Raw genomic sequence first — 24,986 nt, forward strand, 5'->3', positions numbered from 1 at the left:
TTTCTCCTCAAATCAACCTCTGGACTTCCTGGAATAATTTCCAAATACTCTAAAGCAATGATTGTAAGAGATTGGTTGTAACAGCCTTTGTATAATGGTTTTAAAGTTGTTGTTATTATGGAAACATTATGGAGACACCATTTGACATTAAGATTGTTTCTAGGAATTCCGAGCAATTTAATATTTCTTTCCGAACATGGTTTTAACTGTTAGTAACATTTTTGTCTGTTAGAGTGGCACAGTCTTAACTTGTTGAAATGAATACTAAGAGCCTGGGACTGTGCTGCCTGTGGAGGCTGTTGAAATTAACAATAAAGTAAATGGCCCACTCCTGGTTTCCAGCTATACTAATTAGAATTCTGGCTACCTGGCTTAAATATTTCAAATTAAGTTTAGTGGCACTAGTATTTGGGCTGGGTTTGAAGAACATAAAAATCTCATCTTTCTCCTATCTCCTAGATTGTCCCCTAGAAGAACAGCCATTAAGAATTCCTGCAGCAGACAATAATATCCCTCATATAAAAACCATTTATGGTAGCTTTGTAATGACATAAATGACACATTCCATTTTCTCTGTTAAATGGATGTTTAAGCATCTAAAGTCTGACTATTGAAATTTTTATAGAATAATAAAATGTCAGTGCAAAATACTTTTAATTCTTTGCAGGCATCTGGGAAAGCAAATAATTTAAATGCCCACCAGCAGCCCTCACCAAGCTTTCCTGATACCCGAAGGAGAAGAGTTTGTGGTGGGATGATGACCAAGCCTGTCTCACACTGAGCCAGTGACTGTGAAACACCGTGGGGCTTGGGCTGTGTTAGATCCCGAAGGAGCAGAATTGCTGCAGATTCCTTGCTTCCTACTCTAACCATTTTCCCCAAGAAAATACTCTTAAAATAGCAGCTATTCTGGGTCTTGATTTTGAAATACAGTCATACTTTTATATCATTTTGGCCCAAATCATTTAATAAATTTCCCAAAGCATTTCTCTATTACCCACAAGATGGTTTTGCTTATTAGTAGATTTTCACTGAGTTTAAAATTTCAAATTAAAAATAATAACAAAGTTCAAATCATTCTTTTTTTAAGAATCTGAATATTTAGTTTTTAATTACTTTTATTAAAATTAAACTTGAAAATCAGGATTATTTTGCTCACATTTGTCTAATGTAATGGCAGTGTTGGACATTGGCAGCATGTGGTGTGTAAGAAATACCCTTATAGGTCAACATCCTGCAAAATGAATCCAGTGCTCTTTTCTCTTTGGTGGTGGTAGTCATTCATTCTTTTGGTAAACTTGGTGTTCCTTCAGCAATTACTTATTAAATAGCCACTGAGTGCCAAGCACCATGCTTTACCCAGTGCAGGGTGGTTGGGGAGGTAGTAGTGGTCATCTTAACTGATTGTCAGGGTCAGAGGGACCATGGGAACAGCTCCCTGGCCCTGAGTGTGAGATGCTGGGGAAACATCCCCTGGGGAGCTTGGTCTGGCTGAGAAGATGCAAGGAATAGTGTGGAGGTTTGTCCCAGGTATCTGTCCTTAGACAATTTGAAGCTCAGGAGGGAGTGGCCTATTTAGGCTTGTAGGTGGGGTGGGAACCAGAGACTAAGAAGACTTCTTAGATGATTGCCACTGTGGTACTTCAGGCCTGTAATCCTAGCTACTCAGGAGGCTGAGGCAGGAGGATTACAAGTTCAACACCACCCTGAATAACTTACCAAAACCCTGTCTCAAAGTAAAATTTAAAAGGCTGGGGATGTAGCTCTGATAGATCGATTACCTAGGATGGGCATGGCCTTGGGTTTAATCCTGAGGTTAGGTACAGGAATGGCAACTTAAAATTATTGAAGAGCCTACCAAGATACTGGAGGGTATTGGCAAAGACAAAAGGACAGAATGGAAAGTCACTGCATCTTAGGGGAAGTATAACCAATTTGCTGGAGTTGGGGGTTGTGTGGGAAAGCAGCTAGAGGCGCTGCCACTGAGCTCTTGCATGCTGTGCGGATTCTCCCCCCTCTCTATGTAGAAGTCTCTGGCTCCATTTCACAGGGAGGAACTGAGGCTTGGAGACATTGGGGGATTTGCCTCCAGACCACACAGCTCATGGGCTGGCAGGTGTTTCTGACTCTGGGTCAAGTTCATCGCTGTGCTGTGTCACTGAGCTAAATTATTTGAACCATATCCAAAAGGCTGTGGGAGAAATTTCAGGAATTTAATTTCAGGTTCGTCTTTTAGAAATGGCTATTAATCATTACACTGGGACAACAGTATAAATGGAAGGAATAGTGTGGCATCCAGGGACAGAGGATGAAATGGGGGGCCAGAGGAAGGAAGTAATAAGAAGACATGCAGAATCCAGGTCGGAAGGAAGGGCACAGCCAGGGCACCCCTCTTCCTCTTTCTCTGGCACTGTCTCCCCTACCAAGTCCTGATGCTTGCTTCCAGACCTCATTTCTTTTTCTGTTCTCCCTTCAGGTAGCTTATCCAGTCCTGTAACTTTAAATAGTGTCTATAAGCCAACACTCCCTAATTTACCTTTCTGGCTCAGACCTCTCTTCATAGAAGCAGGCTACAGCATTCAGCTTGTCTCTGGTATCTCACCTCCACTTTTTTTTTTTGGCGTCGATGAACCTTTATTTTGTTTATTTATTTATATGCAGTGCTGAGAATCGAACCCACTGCCTCACACATGCTAGGCAAGCGCTCTGCCACTGAGCCACAACCTCAGCTGCTCACCTCCACTGTGATGGAGAGTGCATTTCCCAGCCCCAGACCCACCTCTCTCCTTGTCTCAACCACCAGCCACTTATTTGCCTCAAGCCAGAATCCTAGAATCTGTTCTTGAAATTTCTATCTTCCCTTGCAGAGCCAGAAAATCAGAAAAGCAAGTGCATCCTCCTGCTAAAATATGTCTTGAATCTTTCTTCTCTATCCACCTCCTCTTTAATCTCACTAGTTCTCTCGCAGGCCACTCTGCCATAGCAGCCAGAGGACTGTCATGCTATCATTGCTCATGATGCCCTGGCAATGGCCTCCCTTCACTTCTTTCTGGCCCTGGACTTTCCCCTGTGCTACTTCTACCCACTGGGATGGTCTTTCTCACTGGCTTCTTCTTAATATTTGGGTATTAAATGGTATCTCCTCAGAGAGATCTGGACCACTCAGTTCTCTCACAGCATCCTGTTCTTTTCTTTGGTGCATTTCTATTTGTGGCTGAAATATATTTGATGTCTACTTCACATTTGCACTAACTTGTACCACGCATGTTAGTGCCAGATGCCATTCTGGGAGCAGGGATGCAGTGTTGAGGAAAAGCAGACACAAGCAGCATTTCACAGGGATCTGAAGAAGGCAGAGGCACCTGTGAGAGGAGAATGCAGGTGCCTGGCACGGTGCTGGATAGTCAGGTCTGTCTGGTTAGAGTCAAGCGATCTCTTGGGCTGAGAATATGGCTTGAGAAAAGCAGAGGGTCAATATCCATGCTTGTATCTTACCATATTCTAGAAGGATTTCAAGTGGCTTGAGTTTGGATCTCTAGAGAGTCCCACAGTTGTAAGGAAAAGTGGGAGAAAAGTCCTCAAGGACCTTGAGACTGAAGGAACTGGCAGAAGACAGAGTGCTGAAGAAGTTGCGGGTCATAAGTCCAAGAGCTGGGAAGAGTCTTACAATGCTGCTGTGACGCTAACAGTTCAGGGTACCAGGGTCAAATAAAATAAGCGCCAGAGGGCAATAGGTGTGTCATCACCCTGGGCAGCACTGGGCAGGAGGGGAGGCAGCTGGGCTAGAGCCCAGTTGGCCAACATGGCGGAAGTGCATGGGGGAAGATGTGGAGTGGCAAGACTGTGAACTCCTCGAGAGAAGCTGGGGCTCTGAGCAGTTAGAAAGGGAATTGGGCCCAAGCAAGGGCAAGGGAAGTACATTGTTCATGGCACCCAGAGGTGGGGCTTGGTGCTGTTTCTGACAGGGCAAGTGAAGATGAAGAGGGAAAGAAAGGGGCCTCTGAGGTAGATGGTGGATGAACTCCAGTGCACAGGCCCAAGGTTTGCCCCCTGCCCTTCAGTCTGGTGGCTTCACTGGGAGCAGCCATAGTATAGCTTGTGTGCCCGGGCCTGAAACTACACAGCTTTTTCCAACCCACCCTCTCCAATTTCCATTCCAGACCTGTTAACCTGAGCAGGTACTTTACTTCCTCTTCTATAAAAACTCACTGAAAATCTAGAATCATATGAGATCTTACACATAAAGTCCGGTCCCCACGTGCCTCTGTTACAAGAAACAGAAAGAAATGAGGCAGCTGTTAGAATTGAGAGAAGCATTAATAAGGGCAGGTCAGTTGGTATTTTGATTGCTTTAAAAATATTTCAGCATTGTGTTTCATTCATTTTAACAGGGTTTTTTGGTTTTGTTCTTGTTTTGTTTTTTTAATGAGGGCACATGCACATTATGCACCAAATGTACCAGCGGCGGGTGCGCTCTTTATAACCTCACCATTAGAAGTGTTAGATCTGTGGATAACATACAGATATCAACTGCTTGAGTAGGAGAGGAATGTCTGAGAAGGCTAGCTATTATCCAGATAGGACGCTTAGGCACTGGTTCTTTTCAGAAAAGTTTTCCTTCTCATTTTGTTTGTGCCCCTGTAAGTATTACTCATACTTGAAGGCGATAGCTGAAGTTTACACATTGCTCAAAATCCAAACTGCTGTCATCTCATCTTCCTGCATCTGTTCCTGAAACTCAAATGGCTCTAATTACTGAAAATCTAATAAGAGATAACCCTGGTCTCTGGTCCCTGAGCAGAGTCATTCAGTGGATTTATATAGTCACAAGTTTTTCATGTGTATTTGATGAGCCATTTCTTATTTTGAGACTTTTTTACAATATCAGTTTGTGTATCAATAATGCCAGCCAATGACCTTTCATTGACCAAATACTTGCAAATGTAGCAGGCAGACTGTTAGCAAAGCCAGCCAGTTCCCGAGGCTAGCGCAGCGGGAGGCACCTGCGGTGTGTGGGAGTTGGACTTGTGACGCACTGCGATATCCCACCATATAAGTGTGTGGCTGTTAGTTCCACGGCTTGCGCAGTGTCTTAATTATGCTGACCGCCTTACCTATATGGCACCTCTTATCATTTGTTCACAAAGCTTGTGCTGCTACACTATCACTGTGTCTTTTCTTCCCCTTTCAAAGAGTCAGATTTGGCTCAGATTCCATTTGTTTTCTCTTCTCACCAGTGGACCGTATTGTGGGTCTGGATCAAGTCACTGGTATGACTGAGACAGCTTTTGGCTCTGCATATAAAACCAAGAAGGGCATGTTTCGTACCGTCGGGCAGCTCTACAAAGAATCCCTCACCAAGCTGATGGCAACTCTCCGAAACACCAATCCTAATTTTGTTCGCTGCATCATTCCGAATCATGAGAAGCGGGTACGTACGAGACAAAACATACGCTAGCGTTTCAAGTTGATGAAGTCAGGTGATGAAGATTAAACTAGAAAACTATTGTTTGCTTGATTAGGCTGGAAAACTGGATCCGCACCTAGTGCTAGATCAGCTTCGCTGTAATGGTGTCCTGGAAGGGATCAGGATCTGTCGCCAGGGGTTCCCCAACCGGATAGTTTTCCAGGAATTCAGACAGAGGTATTGCTGACTTTTACCTTTTTTCCATATGTATCAAAGCTTATCTTAATATGAATGAAAATGATAATTTAATGAGGAAACTGTTTTCCTTGTTCCTTGGATAGTTTTCATTTCCTTATATAGCAAAAGAACAATTATAGCTAGGAAAATTGAGTGCCTGCTTTATGGAAAGGCAGGGGGCTAGGAACTGCTGTGGGTGCTGCAGAGACATTCTGTGCACAGAGCCTTGAAGTCAGCTGTAAGGTCAATGCAAAGAGCGGCAAACTATAGTTTACTCATTCAGAGGGTTCTCCCTGAAATTTAAAGTTACTTTGAAACAGATATTTTTAAATAGATGAGTAATGTAAGTTCCTTTTAAGAAAATTTGAAAGTGCAAGAGAAGTAAACAGTAAATAAAAGTCTTCCAGGAATGATTCTTGAAAACATTTAGGGATGTTTTGGTCCATCTTTTTTCAGTGACTTTATCTGCACATGTGTGTGTGTCTGTGTATGTATTTTTTTCTTGCGTATGTGCACACACCATTACTGTCCTTTAGAATAGAGAACGGTATAGGGTAGATTACAAAATAATTAAGAAAAAAAAAGGAAGAGGTTGATCATTGTGCAATAGAAATGGATACAAATGTGATGAGCAGTGGTTATTTTCACATTTTATTTGATAATTTTCCTTGGTACTTAATCACTTTTCCCATTTTTTTATTTCCTTGAAATTAAATTTCAAATTATGGCAGCTTTTGTTGTTTCCAAGAAAGAAATGGGGTTGCCAAGTCAAAAGGGCCTTCTGCCCCTTCTCCCACCGTTCCAGAGAGAATCAACTTGAGAAGCTCCTCCGAACCCTTATGTGTTCTCCAGAAAGCCACTCTTATGGCCCCACTATATGACAAACACTCTGAAAGATTTTCAACTTTTATTAATAGGAGAAGAAGGGGACATAACCAAGTTAATAGTCAGGATTCATCCTTTAATCTAGCCCCTGACTTAGCCTTAAAGCTTTTGTGGTTGAGGTAGGATTTTATGCAGGAAGGTGCACCAGATCTGTGCTGTGTTGACTGCCACCTGATATCTTCTGGTGTTCTCAATAGAAGCCCATAGACATTGCCCTTACAACCTTTTCTGTTATCTAATCAATGCCTACAAATTGACTGTAATCTAAAGTATAAACAGCCAGATTCTCTTTGCATCTTAAAGATGTTTTTGAAAATTTTTCTTCAGATGAAGAAAACTGAAAAGTTTTTTAAACACCATGCTTTTGATTCCCCTTTGCCACACCCTCCTAAACCTAGACTTTGATCTGGGAGAATTAATCTTATTTTTCCTTTGCTTCTTATGATAAGAAATAGAAATTAACTCTACAAAGAACCTCAGGTTATCACTTGCCCACTTCTTTCTTTGCCCTTAATTTGTGTAATCATTTTATTGCCTGTTAGAGCAAAACTCACAGTAAGTAAGTATGTTCACAGATTTCTACAGAAGATCTTTTTTGGAATTTTTTCTTACAGATACGAGATCCTAACTCCCAATGCTATTCCTAAAGGTTTCATGGATGGCAAACAGGCCTGTGAGCGAATGGTAAGCTTTTTTGGATTTTTTCTGGCTTGTCAACTATTAATATAATCTTTTCTTCAGCAAAAAATAAACAGACTCTATCTCTCTTAGATCCGGGCTTTGGAATTGGACCCAAACTTGTATAGAATTGGACAGAGCAAGATATTCTTCAGAGCAGGAGTTTTGGCACACTTGGAGGAAGAAAGAGATTTGAAAATCACCGACATCATTATCTTCTTCCAGGCTGTCTGCAGAGGTTACTTGGCCAGAAAGTAAGTGGCTGATTTAAACTCACTTGCCACAGATGCAAGGGTGCAGGAGAAATAATAAAAAGTCTCTGTCCTCATGGAAGTTGCTTTCTAGTGGAAGAGAGCACCCAGTAAGCCAACAGATGTTCTGAATAGCCACATGTCACACTTAGGAAACACAGAGGGGCCAAGACATAAAACAACGGATTAAAAGTCCTGTTTCAGCTGCGGTCCTCAGAGAAACCTTTTCTGAGGCCCAAATCTCAAGGATCAGAAGGCTGGCTCCATGAATTATAGAGGAGGGAGTGACTACACCAGCGAAGCAAAGATGAGGGACCTTCTGTCATCATACTATCTTCACGGCCTCAGGAAAATAGGAGGTTTATTCCAATCCAGGAGTGTGCTCACGTGTGTGTGCGTGGATGACAGGAGGAGGATGGATGTGCAGGGTAGCATCCACGAGGCAGGTGCAGGAATCAGTGACAGATGTCTGAGGTGGGCTAGGCAAGCCACTGAGTTGGATGATTGCCGGGCCTGGTCCCACTTCCTTGAGCATCTCACCCAAGGACCTGATTGGGACCCCCTGACTAGCCAGATAGGAGCGTCTGCTGTTAGAAGGTCTTCGCATGACAACCTGGTTTTCTTCACATAGTTTTTCTTCCTGTTCTTCAGGGCCTTTGCCAAGAAGCAGCAACAACTAAGTGCCTTAAAGGTCTTGCAGAGGAACTGTGCGGCGTATCTGAAGCTGCGGCACTGGCAGTGGTGGCGGGTGTTCACAAAGGTGGGCTGTGCCTGCGTCTCTCCAGACCCCTTCCTGCACAGCAGAGCTCCATCAGTAAGACGCCCGGCAGAAACAGGATGATAAACTGATCAATTTGGTTACAGGTGAAGCCTCTCCTACAAGTGACTCGCCAGGAGGAAGAACTTCAGGCCAAAGATGAAGAGCTGTTGAAGGTGAAGGAGAAGCAGACGAAGGTGGAAGGGGAGCTTGAGGAGATGGAGAGGAAGCACCAACAGGTGAGGGCACGACTTCAGCACTCACCGCTGCCGGGTCGGCCTGGGTCCTCCACGCACAACATCTCGCATGCATTTAGTGATGAGTAAATAGCTCTCCTACCATGTCATCTTATTTTCTGAGAGATGTTTTCACTCACTTTTAAACCAGATACGTTTTCAGAATAGAGTTAACAGCTACATTATGCCTTGCCTTTTAGATTTCTGTAAGTTAAAATCAACCTTACCTCCCATATTATGGCGTTTCTTGTTCTCTGCACACACCTATGATTGTGTTTGCCATCAAGCATGTATTTAATACCCTTTTTAGTTGAGGCTTTCAGTCCTGTGGCCTTCCCATGTCTGTGAGAAACAGAAGCGAAAGGATGAGATGGCTGAGTACAAGGCCTGTGCCTACGTCTTCTCCAGTGACAGGGGTCTTGAATCACTGTCCCTTTGCAGGCAGTTACTCTTTATGGACAAAGCAGAGGCTCAGGAAATGTCTGTGGATGATAGTAATAGAACTCTAGCATTCAAGGCCAAATATACTAACATTAAGGCCAAGAATATCACTTGATATTAGATAGGCTTTAGTAGGCACCATGAGTTTTATAAGATATCTTCCCTTTCCTATTCATATGATCCCTTGTAACTGACTTTAATAGAATTACTACAATTCTTAAAATGACATGAACTTATTATGATATTGTTCAGGATAAGCTGGCGGAACAGGAACAACCAAAAAGTTTTTAATCTAGCTTATTTTACTGTTGCCAAAAACATATTTAAAAATTATATTTGAAAATTATACCAGTGATGTTTTATATATATATATATATATATATATTTATATTTATATTTATATTTATATTTATATTTTTTAATTGGTTTTATTTTTTAGTGATGTTATATATTTTTAACTCTCATTTTCTTTGGTGATGTGCACTGACCACTGAAACCGTGGTGAACATCTCTCGGGTGTTCACTGGCGGTAAATTGTAGTACTAGTCCCTGTGTTGTGATTGCAGCTTCTAGAAGAGAAGAATATCCTTGCAGAACAACTACAAGCAGAAACTGAGCTCTTTGCCGAAGCAGAAGAGATGAGAGCAAGACTTGCTGCCAAAAAGCAGGAATTGGAGGAAATTCTCCATGACCTGGAGTCCAGGGTAGAAGAAGAAGAAGAGAGAAACCAGATCCTCCAAAATGAAAAGAAAAAAATGCAAGCACACATCCAGGTACTTATAAATAGTTTTTAGTTAGAAGTATAACTGGATTTGAAGCTGTGTGTTTGGTTTCTTGTGATCATTAAGTGATAAGATTCTTGGTTGTGCTTACTCACTCTTTGAAGCACGTCTCTAACAAAAGATTTTCTTTGAACATAGATTTATTATTTTGAATAGGAATCCTTTTTTATGTTCCGATGTGGCATCTTACAGCCTGCCAAGACATTCAAAGTCACACGCTTCCCAAGGTCTGTAGCATTCTGTAGATGACCTAACTGGTTCTTTATATTGTCAATAATTCTGCTGGCTCCATTCATTAAATAGGCTTTTGCTAAGGGCTTGGTTCCTAAGAAGTGCTCAGCACTGAAGGAGGGTGAATCAGCCCATCCATGGTCCTTTCTTTGTGAAATATAACCTATAATGACATGAAGGACCCAGACAAATGATACAAACGGTAGCTATTTTGTCCATATTCTAGGACATACCTACCACTGTTAACTCCTGTCTCCCACCACCACACACAATATCATACCTGACAACGTCAGGTTTCATCATCTGCCACCAGTTTTTCATGGATCCTGTTCCACCCTTCTTTCTTCCCAGAATATATCTCCCTTAATATTCATCTAACCCCATAGCTTATCTTGGCGTAGCACAAACAATTCAGAGATTTGTCAAAACCACAAACAATATTATATTATTTTCTTAATAAACACCCCATACAGTAAATCATACACTTCATCTGTCTTCCTATTCAACACAAACAACTTTCAAATATCCCACCACAGGTTAGTAGAATATGATAAAAGCTATAAGTGAAAAAAAAAAAAAAAAGCATATTCTTTAATCTAGCAATTTTAATTATAGGAATTAGTAGAATTAGGAATTCATTTAGAAACAGATTAATTCTAATGTTTTATTTAAAAAATAAATCAGGCTAAGAGCAGTGGCACATGCCTATAATCCCAGTGGCTCAGGATGTTGAGGCAGGAGGATCACGAGTTCAAAGCCAGCCTCAGCAATGGCAAGGTGCTAAGCAACTCAGTGAGACCATGTCTCTAAATAAAATACAAAATAGACCTGGGGACATGGCTCAGTGGTTAAGTGCCCCTGAGTTCAATACTCGGTACCAAAAAAAAAAAAAAAGATATAAAAGATAAGTCAGTTATTCAACAAGAGGAGATTTTTAAACCTTAGTAATACTGTACAGTTATAAATTAATTATGTTTATATTCACGAGTATTCATAATATACTTGTAAAGGTAGTTGGAAAAGAGTATATATAATAAGATCTAATTTAAAAATATGTAGACATATAGCTTTTAAATTTATATTTTTGAGTTTTTATGGGAATATCTGGAAGATCTAGAAGAATTTACACTAACCACAGTGAGTCATCCCTGATGGTATCATTAAAAGTTGTGGTTTTCTTTCTGTTTAAGAGCACTGGCTCATTTCAGTAGTATTTTACTTATGTAGGGAAAGGACACCAAAATTCTTCTCTAGTCTCCTTAACCTCACTTTTAACTCCAGACTTCAACCACTATACATGAAATGCTTGCATTTCTCTAATTAGAATACAAGTATGTCCTTGTAGAAGCAGAGTTTGCTTTCCATTTTGTATGGTTTCTTCACGACTTCTTCACATTCTTTTACCAGACTCTCTTAAAGTTCTAGTTTTTTGCAGTTATCTTAATTTATTGGCTGGTTTTGTGACATGAAATTTTGGCTGCTTTTGTGACATGAAATTCATTCAGATACATTGTAAAACTATTTATAGCATTATTAAATTATTAAGTATAGGGTTTTTTTGTTTTTCTCTTGTGGAATATCAGAGGTTCTATATTAATCTCACGAGCCTAGGAACACCCCACCTTGGTGGCCTCTTGCCATTTTTCCCTCACACATGAGACTTTGAGTGATTTGTGATCTCCCTTTTCAGCCAGAACTGTTTTGTTTGATTTGGTTTTTTAAATTTAATTTTATGATTTCAATATTAATAAATTATTATTGTAGAAAGCCCCAAAAGCTTAAAATAGTACTTAGAATTTCCTCCACCTAATCATCTTCATATTATTTTTCCTTGCATTTTTCTCAACAGATAAATATGTAGATACATATCGATTCATTTTGAAATTATACTGAACATACTGTTATGCTACAGGAATGCAGTTAGCAGAATCCAAGCTGCTAGAAACTATACGAAAATAACTTGGAGAGGGAGAGAAAAAGTGTAGTAGAACCTAGAAATTAAGAGTCTTAGGATTCATGTCAATCACAACATGTGAGATGGATTGGCATTTTGATTCAAATGAACATTTTTTAAATGGTCTTAATCTTATAAAGATACAGCATGAAGGTTTTTCAGGTGAAATAGGATGTTCTGGAATTTGCTTCAGAATAAGCCAGCATGAGAAGGGAGAAGGTGGAGTTTTAGTGAAATAGAAGGACCATGAGTTTACACTTGTTAAGGTGGGGGTGATGCATACTGTGGGGGCTTATGCTCCTCCATGTGCTAAAATGCATGATTGAAATTTTCCATACAAAGATCATCTCTCTTTTTTTTTTTTATCCTTTTCTAAGTGTTTCATTCTAAAATCAATCATGAACAAATGATTTAGCCAGAGTTAATTTGAAAGTTTGCTGAATTGGCCATCCATCACTTTGCATGTACCACCCTGTTCACTAACAGATATTCATCATACACAATAATGTAGCAAGTGAAATGAAGACAAGCAGGTTATAATAAAAATAAGTGGAAATGCCAGGCTTCCACTCAGTTTTGTGACTTGCTCATAGAATGTTGGGTGCATCTGAACAGTTAATTTCTCACTGGCCTGCAGTACTATTTAAATCATTGTTTTCATCTTCTCTTTCCTCTCTGGATGAACATGTATAGTTGAAGTCAATCAAGTTAAATATGTGTATTAATTGTATTGTTCATATTTCCTTGCATTACTAATTATTATTGAAAATATGAATTTTAATTACTAGATGTTTTTCCATTTGTAGCAAGTCCATAATACCTCAGCGTTACAAATAACACTTAACTGTACATCTTTTTATATAAATCTTATCTGACAGTTTCCTGAAATTGATATTTAAACGGAATGCTCCATTGAAAAAAAAAAAAAGTGCCCATTTTCAAAGCTTTGCCTTGTTGGCTTCCAAAAGGATGGACCCAGTTTGTACTTGTAGAAGGTAGAAATGTCTCTCACTTTAAAATGTCATTGGAGAGGGCTGGGGTTGTGGCTCAGCGGTAGAGTGCTCGGTAGAGTGCTGGGTAGAGTGCTTGCCTCACACATGCAAGGCCCAGGGTTCGATCCTCAGCACCACATTAAAATAAATAAATAAAATTATTTTTAAAAATATCATCAAATGCAAGTATTTCATTGTAGTGCATCTAACATGTGGTTGGCTGTGGTGAAAGAAATGGGGAGATTGACCATGGTTCTTCTTTGCCAGGACCTGGAGGAGCAGCTGGATGAAGAGGAAGGGGCTCGGCAGAAGCTGCAGCTAGAGAAGGTGACAGCTGAGGCTAAAATCAAGAAGATGGAAGAGGAAATTCTGCTTCTGGAGGACCAAAACTCCAAGTTTATCAAAGTAAGACTGTTTTCATGAAGAGCAGACTTCAGGATCCTGAATGCATCTGTGTTGATACCAAATTTACCAAACATGGCCTCAAACAAAATTCCCAAGATTTTAGGTCTATTTATATAATTTTCTGTGTCTCAACCTGTCTAGATCTCTAAAGACACAGGCACTTCTTAGCTTTTTAAATCCACCAAGTATCCCTATAATCTTTTACACTATTAACTCAGGCATTTCATACATGTTAAGCACTCACTGCCGAGTTGCTCCCAGCTGTGCCAGCCCAAGTCGTCCAGAACTGGAGTGGGACTCAGGCCAAGATGGGCAGCAAATGAGGGAGCCTGGCTGCTCAGGGAAGGGTGCCATCCACTGGGAAGGCAATGTCAGTATCACTCTAGTCAAAGAAAGTGGGTTTTTCTGAGTAATACCAAACCCAAGCTGTTATTTTGAATGCCTTTTCTGAAATAATTTTTTCCATTCAGGAAAAGAAACTCATGGAAGATCGCATTACTGAGTGTTCCTCTCAGCTGGCTGAAGAGGAAGAAAAGGCAAAAAACTTAGCCAAAATCAGGAACAAGCAAGAAGTAATGATCTCAGATTTAGAAGGTCAGTGTTTGGGGCTGGAGAACATCAGAACAAGGCTGAGATCTTACTTTAATCAGAAAATGCACATGGTGACATCTAACAGGGCCTTCAGCCTGGGTTCATTATTGAAGTGGATCTTTTATAAGTTATTTCATTTTGCCTGCCACTTAGTATTTATGATGGAATGGCATTAAAATGGTTTTACTTTGTTAAATTTGATACTATTGTAAAAGGTATGGATGGCCCTTTGATGGAAAGGTTGGGATCTAAGTTAATTTTGAATCCAGTATTGGGCTTTCTATGTGTTTGATCTAAAACTGCACTGAAGTGTTCGCTTCACAAAGAGACTGGCCATTCATACAGAAACTGGCAAGACAGAGGAACAACCACTGAGGGTAACGGTGTGTCACTCTGAAGGAATAAGTAATGTTAGGATTAGAATTGCTGCAAACGAAATTACAGACTTGAAGTTGTAGGGAGCGTATAAAACGACCAGCAGCTAGTGATGGTGTCGACAGCAGTGAACAGAAGAACTGGCTGATGTCGTACTGCTCTGTTCAAGGTCCTTCAGGGATACACCCACTCACTTTTTCAGTGTGATTTTATGATGCGGTTTGTTTTTTAAATATACTTTAGGTTTCATGTTGGGTTTTTTGTTTATTTAGTATTGACCAAAGGCAGAATGTCAGCCTGGAATTATTTTGTTCCCCTGCTAAGGAGGTGCCCAGAAGGCAGCTGTGCCCATTTTTCTCCCACCTGTCTGTTTAGCCTGTGATACTCATCTCATCTGCTCAGGAGATGAGTTCCTGCTTGAGAGCATAAGACACGTAGGCCACCTTGTCCTGAGGAACCATGTGAACCAAACAGGCCACTACCCTAAATTAAAGAGCCCCTGAAGAAGTGTAGAGGGGGGAAGGTACCGAGTCCTCTCTGCCCAATCCTCTCTCTCCTCTCCCCCAGTGCTTGAGGACAGCAGCCTTCTCTGTTCCAACCAGTGATTCCTACCATAACAGGACTGGGGGTCAGGCAGTTGCCAACATAGCCCTGGCATCTGCTCAGCACCTTTCCAGATCTGGGTGCAGCGATAGGTTTGAAGTGAGAAGATTCCAGATCATGTCAGCTCTTACAGCGTAGGTCTGCTTCCCAAATGAGGACCCTAGACTACATTGATTTCCTTTTTTAAATTCTACTTTCTGGGGGCTGGCGTTGTAGCTCAGTGGTAGAGTGCTTGCCTAGCATGTGTGAAGCACTGGGTTCAATCCTTAGGACCATATAAAAATTAGTAAAGAAAAGGTATTGTGCCCATCTACAATTAAAATTTATATTTTAAAAAATTCTACCTTCTGGCTAATTTATCGCACCTCAGTTTGATTTTGATGGGTTTCCGATGAGTGAGCAGGAATGACGTGGCTCATTCCCAGCTTGGTTCAGTTCAAACTCTGGGTCTGTTCTTGGGTGTGGGTCACTTAGTGTGTTTAAGGGCTTCTTCCATCTTGCCTTTAAGAGCGCTTAAAGAAGGAAGAGAAGACCCGTCAGGAACTGGAAAAAGCCAAAAGGAAACTTGATGGCGAAACGACTGACTTGCAGGACCAGATCGCTGAGCTCCAGGCGCAGGTCGACGAGCTCAAGATCCAACTGGCCAAGAAGGAGGAGGAGTTGCAGGGCGCGCTGGCCAGGTCTGCTTGCCGCCACCACCACTCTGGTGTAGAGTGGGCTGCTGAGGGCTGACTTCCCCCAAGTCTGTCTGGGAGCCTAGGGAAATCCCAGGGGAGTGAGATGTGCTCAGTTGCCGTCGTGTAAGTTCACAAAAAACCCAGGAGTTCGTGATTTGTGCCAGGACAGCAAGATCTCATAAACCAGTCTCAACATTTATACTTAAAAATGATTAGTCATATCACAGAATCCTGGGAAGTTTACACTAGTTCAAATTACTTTACCACATTAAATGTTTTGTTTTCTGTACATTACAGATTAGTTGTAGTATGTTTTGGAACTTTAGAGAAAATCACTTTTGAGAAATGATACTCCCTTGTAATTCTGTGCGATCCAATATTCGGTTCCAAACCATTTGGTTTTTTAATGTACATTATATAGTCAACATTTTTCTTTTTCTTTTTTTTTTTTTGGGTACTGGGGATCGAACTCAGGGGGCACTCAACCACTGAGCCACATCCCTAGCCCTACTTTGAATTTTATTTAGAGACAGAGTCTCACTGAGGCACTTAGCGCCTCACCATGGCTGAGGCTGGCTTTGAACTTAAGGTGCTCCTGCCTCAGCCTCCTGAGCCACTGGGATTACAGGCATGTGCCACCACACCCAGCTTAGTCAACATATTTCTATCTAGTATTTTATTTCTTTTTTAAGAATTAACTATTTAACTATATGGATATAGAACTTAGAGTTTAGTTTATAATATGATATAATCAAGAACATCTACAATAAAAATATTTCTCTGATCCCTTATCACTGGTACTCTGGTCAGATCGAATGTTCTTTCACTTAGAGCTGAGTTTTTCTCATTTATAGTAAAATGAATTAAATTCTTCATCAGCCACTATCAACTTGCCCTTCCTTTACCTCAAACACTGCAGCTCTTCCCTATCAGAAAAACCTACCAACATTTAAACCATCACACAAATAAAAATGTGTACTATAGAAGAGACAGGTGGCAGGCCTCTCTTCTGTGTCCCACACGTTGTCCTTGAATCTGTGGGTTCACTCCAGGCTGGTGACTGTCCCTCCATCAGGATTCTGCCTATAATCACACTTCACTGTGATTATTTTAAAACATTCTAATTGTTAAAATGGGATTATCTCCCCTTTCACTGGAGAATTAAGAATTATAGCCCTTCAGCCAGGGGGCTGAGCTGGATTCTAATGCTGATTCCCACGGCTAGCTTTGGGGCCTTCCACGGGCCATTTACCTGAGGACCTGCTGTCAGCCCCAGCCAGCCCCAGCCGCTGCTTTGGTACAGGCCCTGGTAAAGAGGGAAGTGGGACTGGCATCCCCTTGTGGCAAGGTGGACATACAGCCCATCCAAACACCATCCTGAGTGTCTTTCTGCCTGGATGTTTTTTAACAGGGGTGACGATGAAACACTGCATAAGAACAACGCTCTTAAGGTTGTGCGAGAGCTGCAGGCCCAAATCGCTGAACTTCAAGAAGACTTTGAGTCTGAGAAGGCTTCACGGAACAAGGCGGAAAAGCAGAAAAGGGATTTGAGTGAGGAACTGGAAGCTCTGAAAACAGAGCTGGAGGACACTCTGGATACCACAGCAGCTCAGCAGGAACTGCGGTGAGTGAAGGGGCACCTCACTCCACCTCCACCTCTACCGGGCTCCTCCCACTCCCATAGACATGGGGACCTGCAAGCTTACTGTGGGACATGATAGGTTTCTCTTTAAGATGTCATTCTGAGAACCTTTCTCCTTCTAGATAATGGTGGCAGGTGGAAATGGCAATCCAGTAGCAATAGTTAGAAACAAACCAGCTGATAGGCAGGAGTACTGTCCAGGGCAGTGGATAGTCTAGCAGAAGGATGGGACCAGAGTGAGATGTGGGCAGAAAGCTGAGGTCAGTGGTAGATTTCCAGGGAAGGACATAGGGGTGGCTATACTTAGAGAGAGGGAAAGAGATTTAGAGGGAGAAGTGGGATAAACACAGATAGCAGGTACAGGCATGGTCAGGCAGCTACTGTCAGAAGCAATTGTCAAGAACAGTGGTAGGCAAACAGATGAGAAGGAAAGTGTGCAGGTGCAAAGAACAAAAGAAAGGTGAGAACAGGTCCAGGGACCAGGTATGTACAAGGGAGAGGTGCTGCAGCAAAAGCCAGCTCTTATCCCAGAAGGCCGGATGTGATCATCTGGGTCTAGCCAACAGCTAGAAATCTGGGCATAGAGAGCGACATCACGGAACGGGTCAGCTGAGTGGAGTTGTGAGTCTGAGTCAGATCAGGGCATCGCGAATACTCCGATGAAGGAACGGAGATGTCGAGCCTAGGAACAGTACAGAGTCTGGGGTTGGGGCGGTGAATCTGTACAACTCCAGCTGCAGTGGGGAGGCGGGTTAGGTGTTGTTTTAAGTCCATGTTCCCTAGAGTCAGTTGGCACCCTCTGAGCCAGTGTTAGAGGCTTTCTACCCGCTTCATCAGAGTTGCTGCTTTTAGCAATTTTTAAGTCATGGTCTTCCCTTTTGAAGATATGCTTTTTAAAAAACTTGTAGGGGGCTGGGATTATGGCTTAGAGGTAGAGAACTCGCTTACCGTGCATGAGGCACTGGGTTTGATCCTCAACACCACATAAAGATAAAATAAAGATATTGTATCCACCTATAACTAAAAAATAAATACCTTAAAAAAAAAAAAAAAAACTGTAAACCATTGAACTAGACTTGGTGGAAATGCTCACTTTCAGCTGTGCTTTCGACCACAGTAGAGAAAAACACTCTGAGCATTTTGCCTATTCAGTTCTTACAGAAATAAAAATTAGAAAATTACAAGTGGTATGTGCATATTTACCAAAACCGTGCCTATGCTCAGATGTATCACTCATTAATTCTGTTTTGTTAAGAAATAGATCCTGGAGCTGGGGATATAGCTCAGCTGGTAGAGTGCTTGCCTTGCATGCACAAGACCCTGGGTTCAATCCCCAGCACCACAAAAAAAAAAAAAAAAAGATCCTTGCGGCTCAGGTGTGCACTTCGCTCTTGGAAAGAACTATCAGAACATGTGGGCCACCCTGCCTATCCTCCTATCCCCCTGTCCCTGAATTGTATCACATGACTAACATAAAAATAATGATGCTTGGCAAATCAAATCCTCTTCTGCAGACTCCCTGGCATTTTAAACCTCTTTAGGACTTAATGATGAAAGACTAAAGGGAATTGGGGGAGAGAAAGAAGGCGAAGGATTCCTTTGGCTCTTGGATTCAAGCAGGGATCAGGGGCAAAACTGTTCACTTGAAAGACAATGAGATGAGAGAAGGGAGGATTTTATGGAAGTTTGACAAAGGAAAATACAGACCACCAGGGTGAACTGAAGAAATCTCAAGAGAAGACTTGCTGAGGGCAGGCCAGACCATGTGTCTTTGACCTCTTGCCAAGCCAGTGGAAATTGTGGCTGAGCTAGTTTGGGCCACAAAGGCTCTTTAGTGATTCCTCCTGTCTGGGCTACATGTGACCACAGAACTGGCAGCTGCTGTGGCCCTTTCTCTTAGCAGTGATCTCAGCCTCTGGAGCTCACTGCTCCCCTGGTAAAGGGAGGGAAAATGTGTCCATGCAGGAATCAGTGTGTGAGTCACCCTTCTATATGGTTATGTGGTTTAAAATATAAAGCAAGTTTGCCAGTGATGTGTTTCAGGATTTTTGTGAGCTTACAGTAAGTGAAACTATGTTAATAAAAGTCTAAGCAGGGGTGGTATTGAGTTGTTGGTTTTTTGAGGTTTTTTTTTTTGTTGTTGTTGTTGTTTACAGTGCTAGGGGATGGAATCCAGGGCCTCATGCATGCTAGGCAAGCACTCTACCACTGAGCTACATCCCCAGCCCCCAGTTTCCACCTTTATCAAGCTGTGTGCTTAGGATACTCAACTTAATGAATTAAAAGAATGACTAGTGATGGGGGAGTGAATTCACTTCTACTTAGCAAAATAACTTGGTTATTCTGGTTCCCTTTGTATGCCATAGATGAGATTTGTTGTTGTTGTTTGGTATCAGGGTGTTGTTGTTTGGTATCAGGATGCTTAACCACTGAGCCATGTCCCCAGCCCTTTATATATTTTATTTAGAGACAAGGTCTTGCTAAGTTTCTTAGGGCCTCACTAACTTGCTGAAGCTCGCTTTGAACTTGCCTCAGCCTCCCAAGCAGCTATGATTATAGGCTACCATGCCAGCTAGATAAGGTATTTAATACTAAGTGATCTTCATACTTATAAGTGCAGGTTAAATAGAACTTCAAAACATTTATATTCTGTACACTTATTATCTACTGTGTCCTCATATCACACACCAGAGATCCTTTCTTAACCAGGAATGTGACCCTTCCGACTGCCTTCTAATCTTCCTCTCCCTTCAAAAGATGATGCCTCCTCCCAACCGTAGCCATTTCCTGATAGAGTTTGGGGAGTATGTTAGCTAACTGTGACTGCTTTACATGGATGGTGAGAAAAAGGCTTGCTTTTGGCATCCCTGATTGATTTGGTTCTTACAAGCCTCTTCAGGACTTAACCTCTTTCTGGTTTTATTGAGTCTGCTGGCACTGGAGCTGGTCATTTAGCATGATGTATTAACTAATTCATGACTGCGCAGAACAATTCTGATGGTTCTTCCCATATATTTCTCTAGCACAAAACGGGAACAGGAAGTGGCAGAGCTGAAGAAAGCTCTCGAGGAAGAAACTAAGAACCATGAAGCTCAAATCCAGGACATGAGACAAAGACATGCGACAGCCCTGGAGGAACTCTCCGAGCAACTGGAACAGGCTAAAAGGGTAGGGGACCCTAACATGTGCCCATGTCCCAGAGAAAATCCGCCATCAGCAGACCCCCTCCTACTTGGCCGTCCATTCAGTCCCATACTGTCCGGCCTTTGCACAGCACTGTAGTAGGCTCAGGGGACCTGATGGCTCCTGGGCTTTCTAAAAAGCACACTACTTACCAGCGGAGAGAAGCATGTGCCCTTGAGTTGTCTTTATGAAAGAACTGGCTGGGCCCAGCTTCCACCTCAAACCACACCCGTCTTCCTCCCCATGGTGGCACTAACTTCATCATTCTCCCAGCGACTGAGCTCAAAGACTTGGAATGGTTTTCTGGACATTCTCCTGTCACTCATCTGCTGCCAGCAGGTCACAGTCCTGGTGACATTCCTTTTCCTTAGATGCATCTCCTCCTCCTTGTCCATTCTGCCTCTGTTCTTATCTTGGCCACCAAACACATTACTGCCATTCACTCTGTCGTTCCCCTCCTGTGTCTCATGGGTTTCCGGCCTGCTCATACTTCTCTACTCTCCTCCAGCTCCAACCACCCTGTGCAGGCCATCTTCTTCCCATTGTTCCCACAGTTGTCCTTTCCTTCACACCTCTGCTCTCTGTGTGGTTTCCCATCTTTCTTCTTTGTACCCAACCACTCTCACCTTGTGACGTACCTGTTACAGTGTCAGTGTGTGCTAAGTACCCTCCATGCATAGCCTTCTTTGGTCTAGATTATAGCATTCTTAAAGGACAGGGAAACTGAGGCCCAGGCGCATAAGGTAACTAAGCCAAGGTCACACAGCTAGGAAGTGGAAGGGCAGACAGAAAGAAGCCCAAGCAGTCGGGCCTCAGAGCCCTGAATAACCATCCCACTATACCCAGCTCCTCCCTATGGCAGTCCTCAGAGGCCCACCCTGTTGCAAATACCCATTCACCAAAGTGCATTTTTCTTTAACGATACTTGTTTTTATTGGATATGGGCAGTTTGGTTCCCCCACCCTGCAAGGAGAAATATGATTACATTGATATTTTTAAGGAAATGAATAATATCTGTAGCTTTGTGAGCTGAGAAGATATGAAAATCTCTCATCGAGTTAATAGCCTTATCATCTACCATTTTTAGAATGTCTCCTTCCAACCCCTATGTATATAATTAAATAATATTCAAATGGAATTATCTGGAGTCAAGGAAATTGCTCAAAGTCCAGTTATTTTATTATTCCACTAAATCAATGAACAATTTAATCAAAGTTATATCAAACAGACCTTTTTAATGGAGTATTATAAAATGACTGGTGATTTTTCCTTCCCCTCTCCAAGTTCAAAGCAAATCTGGAGAAGAACAAACAGGGGCTGGAGACAGACAACAAGGAGCTGGCATGTGAGGTGAAGGTGCTACAACAGGTCAAGGCCGAGTCTGAGCACAAAAGGAAGAAGCTTGATGCCCAGGTCCAAGAACTCCACGCCAAGGTCTCAGAAGGTGACAGACTCAGGGTGGAGCTGGCTGAGAAAGCAAGTAAGCTCCAGGTAAGCTGGAAAGCCATGACTCTAGGCAGTCCATGGTGTAGCCTTTGTACCCGTATGACCTTAAGGGACCCACAGCTGATGTGCTATTATAAACCTGAAAATCACCATCATGAGTACACGACTCTTAGGTGTCCCTAGTGTATGTTACTTTGATGAAGGTAAATAATCGTTCAGAACAAGACAGCGTAACTCAGCCTTAACCTCACCAGTGCTGCCGTGAATTGTGGCGATAGTTCCTTGAATGGGTCTAAGCACAGTTTCACCTTCTCCTTTAGCCTTGTAGATAAAACAGTAGGAGCAATGGGCAAAAGTCAGACGAGTAATGGTGAAAATTGGAAAAAACTGGGTTTTATGCACAGGCGAAGTATAAATTAGTACAACCTGGGGCTGGGGTTGTGGCTCAGCAGTAGAGCACTCGCCTCGCACGGGCTCAGGACCTGGGTTCAATCCTGAGCACCACATAAAAATAAAGGCATTGTGTTGTGTCCATCTACACCTAAAAAACAAATATTAAAAAAAAAAAAAGAATTATACACTAGGAGTGTAGCTTTCTTAGTATGTACAAGGCCCTGGGTTCAATCCGTACCCAGAAATGAAAAAAATGACAGAACCATATTGTTAAGAGGCCCGAGACCACGCAGTTTGGTGATTCTCTAGGAGCACGTATAGGACCCAGCACCTAGTCCTCCTCGTGGCAGTGGTGTATTACAGTAAAGGATAAAAAGCAAGTTTAGTAAAGCAAAGGGTACCTGGGCTAAGATCCTGAGAAACCAACAGACAGTGGCAGGAGTCCTTTCCAGTGCAGTCACAGATGCTCTCAGTTCCTCCAGCAGTTTCCTGACCCTGTGTGTGAGGTGCTGTCTTCCAAGCAGCTTGTTAGAGATGCTGTGTCGGGTTCTTACTGGGGCTGGTCCCAGAAGCACTTTGCTCAACACATCCCAAGAGTCCAGACTCACAGAAGGAAAGCAGGTGTTCAGCACAACCAATGTCATTTGCTCAAATAGCTTAGATACATAAGCTATTTGGGCCACACTTATTACATAGGGAATGGTGGGAGCCCTCCCAAAGTCCACGTTCTCAGATTCCAGCTAGAGAACACAAGCGAGTCTTTCTCAAGAGAGTATTCTTGGACCTGCTATGCTAACACATATGTGCTGAAATTGTGTGTGTGTGTGTGGGTGCACACGCGTGCGCACATGTTCTCACAAATCTGGAAAGATATTCCTAAAACAGAAGATCTTAGAAACTGTAGTATAAACTCTGAGCACATCAAAGAGGCCACAGGAGTGACCAGCTAGGCCCCTGAGCTGTACCAGGCCTATGTTAGACTCCTGTACATACTTTCCCCATGAAGTCCTCACACCAAACTGCCCCATCTGATAGGTGAGAAATCTGAGGCTCAATGAAGCTAAGGACTGCCTCCCTCGGTGGCTTACCAACAGTTTGCAGAGCTTGGGTTGAAGGCAGACAGTCTGCCTCGCTTGACTCCAGAGCCCTTCCCCACCACACTGTTTCCAAGACTGGAGAAGTGTGAGCTCTCTTAAGTATATTGCTAAAAAAAAAAAAGAGAGAGAGACATCATTGGCTTGTGCAGATGTGTCCTCCATACACTTTTCCTTTGCTCACCTGACAGAGGACAGACAAGAAGACAGCCCCCCTACTCTCTTTTCTTTCTATATCCATCCGTTGTCCTCACAAAAAGTTATAAAGCATCTTATACCATGGCAATTTTCTAAAATATTTTAGGTTTTCTAAAATATTTTAGAGCTATCATTAATTGAGGCAGAAAAAAAAATTTAACATTACTCCTGAAATCTGACCATAAAAATGGCTAAATATTCATGCTGAATTTATAATACCAGATTTTTAAAAGCTAAAAGAACTTTTGACTAAATACTAGAATTAAAATTTGAGCCCCTTGGGGCTGGAGTTGTGGCTCAGTGGTACAGCACTTGGCCTAGCAAGTATAAGGCACTGGGTTCGATCCTCAGCACCACAAATAAATAAATAAATAAAGATATTGTGTCCGTCTGCAACTAAAATAAATATATATATATATATATATATATATTTTTTTTTAAAAACTTTTGAGTCCCTTAAAATAATGTTTTCAAATTCAATGAGAATATGTATTTTATTGGTCCCAAAGCAGATGCCTAATGCATCTTGGTATGGAAAGGACCAGATAAAACCTGCTGGGCTCCTCACACAGGATAGCAGTCACTCTTTTAAAGAACTTGATGTCATTTTTGTCTCTTCATGATGAAAGTAAAACCAGGTAGTCCATTGCACCCATCGTTGTCCTTCTCCCTACCCAGTCAGTAGGGAGAGGCTAATGAGATGTCTGTGGGGCAGGTATCAGCACCTACTTATTTGAGCACTATTTAAAGGCAACAGACTCTTGGTGGTGAAAGTCTTCCTTAATTGAGTTTAAGTTCGAACCCACAAACACTGCTGTATTTGTGATCTGTTAAAGAGCTATGATTCTAGATCTTTTTATTTGCTTACTTGTCAAATTGAATTGAATCCAATCTTCTACTCCTCCTTGCAGAATGAGTTGGATAATGTCTCAACCCTTTTGGAAGAAGCAGAGAAGAAGGGTATTAAATTTGCTAAGGATGCAGCTAGTCTCGAGTCTCAACTGCAGGATACACAGGTATTCCAGGGGGGTGGGGGTCTTCAGTAATAACTGACATTTTATAATACATAAACTGGTAAAATATGCCAATTCCAGAACCACCTTTTGTAGCATCACCTCTTACTAATTTTGTGTTATACTGGTGCTGAGACCATCTTGCTCTGTAACCAGCCTTGCTACTCAGGAAATTTCCACTGAGGTTCAACATCTCACAGAACCTTCAGGTCCTGTGCCCTACAAGCATGTGGGTGGCCTGGGAGGCAGCACTAATCAACACTCATGGGCACTGCCCTGCCAGTGGTATACCCCAACAGTGGTCTTACTGCACCATTTTAAATAAAATTATTTAATTATGGTTGAAATTTCATTATACTGACCTGAAAAAAAAAGTCCCTTTTGTAGAAGGGTGGATTGGTCCTTGCTTATTATACTGGTAAGAATTGTATTCAGCCTTCTGTTTAAGATGTTTCTATGTCATATACAAGTTAATTGAAATAATGTGGTACTTTTTTCTTGGAGTTTTACATATT

General features: G+C 42.0%; 2 protein-coding genes across 8 annotated transcripts in view; one reads left to right on the forward strand and one right to left on the reverse strand.

Moving 5' to 3' along the window:
* The window catches only part of Myh10 (myosin heavy chain 10), a 133,907-nt gene that overhangs the window by 90,183 nt on the left and 18,738 nt on the right, over positions 1-24,986 (forward strand). For both annotated transcript variants that reach the window (XM_071602901.1, XM_027946819.3), the window contains exons 16-29: positions 5,238-5,431; positions 5,523-5,644; positions 7,144-7,213; positions 7,301-7,461; positions 8,110-8,218; positions 8,323-8,454; positions 9,459-9,665; positions 13,119-13,256; positions 13,727-13,850; positions 15,334-15,505; positions 16,914-17,126; positions 20,168-20,312; positions 21,612-21,818; positions 24,370-24,474. In XM_071602901.1, coding sequence (XP_071459002.1) covers positions 5,238-5,431; positions 5,523-5,644; positions 7,144-7,213; positions 7,301-7,461; positions 8,110-8,218; positions 8,323-8,454; positions 9,459-9,665; positions 13,119-13,256; positions 13,727-13,850; positions 15,334-15,505; positions 16,914-17,126; positions 20,168-20,312; positions 21,612-21,818; positions 24,370-24,474 — 2,099 coding nt within the window. The remainder of the gene's footprint in view (positions 1-5,237; positions 5,432-5,522; positions 5,645-7,143; positions 7,214-7,300; positions 7,462-8,109; positions 8,219-8,322; positions 8,455-9,458; positions 9,666-13,118; positions 13,257-13,726; positions 13,851-15,333; positions 15,506-16,913; positions 17,127-20,167; positions 20,313-21,611; positions 21,819-24,369; positions 24,475-24,986) is intronic.
* The window catches only part of Ndel1 (nudE neurodevelopment protein 1 like 1), an 81,003-nt gene continuing 77,729 nt past the window's right edge, over positions 21,713-24,986 (reverse strand). For 5 of the 6 annotated variants that reach the window (XM_027946821.3, XM_071602903.1, XM_027946820.3 and 2 more), the window contains exons 10-12: positions 24,327-24,393; positions 22,568-23,370; positions 21,713-21,795 (exon numbers count right to left, since the gene is read on the reverse strand). In XM_027946821.3, coding sequence (XP_027802622.2) covers positions 23,142-23,370; positions 24,327-24,393 — 296 coding nt within the window. In that variant the 3' untranslated portion in view covers positions 21,713-21,795; positions 22,568-23,141. The remainder of the gene's footprint in view (positions 21,796-22,567; positions 23,371-24,326; positions 24,394-24,986) is intronic. The other variant, XM_027946822.3, reaches the window with a different exon arrangement.

The sequence above is a fragment of the Marmota flaviventris genome, chromosome 17 (genome assembly GCF_047511675.1).
Source record: "Marmota flaviventris isolate mMarFla1 chromosome 17, mMarFla1.hap1, whole genome shotgun sequence".
NCBI classification, from domain to species: Eukaryota; Metazoa; Chordata; class Mammalia; order Rodentia; family Sciuridae; genus Marmota; species Marmota flaviventris.